Source organism: Myotis brandtii, unplaced genomic scaffold (assembly GCF_000412655.1).
Source record: "Myotis brandtii unplaced genomic scaffold, ASM41265v1 scaffold3045, whole genome shotgun sequence".
Classification (NCBI taxonomy): Eukaryota; Metazoa; Chordata; class Mammalia; order Chiroptera; family Vespertilionidae; genus Myotis; species Myotis brandtii.
Window position 1 is genome coordinate 52,241 of NW_005361631.1, and position 320 is coordinate 52,560.

At 62.2% G+C, this 320-nt stretch overlaps 1 protein-coding gene across 1 annotated transcript in view; it reads right to left on the reverse strand.

Moving 5' to 3' along the window:
• Nucleotides 1–167, reverse strand: part of PDGFB (platelet-derived growth factor beta polypeptide) — a gene marked incomplete at its 5' end in the record, with an annotated part of 26,052 nt that extends 25,885 nt beyond the window's left edge. The window contains one exon of the mRNA XM_014542574.1: nt 9–167. Within this exon, the coding sequence (XP_014398060.1) occupies nt 9–167 (159 nt within the window). The remainder of the gene's footprint in view (nt 1–8) is intronic.
• Nucleotides 168–320: the final 153 nt, after the last annotated feature.

Sequence of the window (320 nt, forward strand, 5' to 3'; positions counted from 1 at the left end):
GCCACTACCTGGGCGGATCCCGAGCCCGAGCGAGCATCCACGGCCGGGGGGCTGCGTCGCGAACCAGCGGAGGTGTCTAGCCGTGTGGGGGCGCCTAGGGGACTCCAACCTCCAAGAGGAAAAAGAAGGCGGCGGTCGATGGCTCGTCTTCTCGCTTCTCTCGCTGCGGGTTAACGGCGGCTTCCTCTGCCCGCTGGCTTAGCTTTTTTGCAACATTTTCTGGGAAGGGTCCCGAAGTCGGAAAGCTAGAGCCGGGCACCTCAAAGGCAAAGTCTCCCCCCGAAAACTTTTTCCAAAGTTGGCTTTGCAGCGGCAGCCCG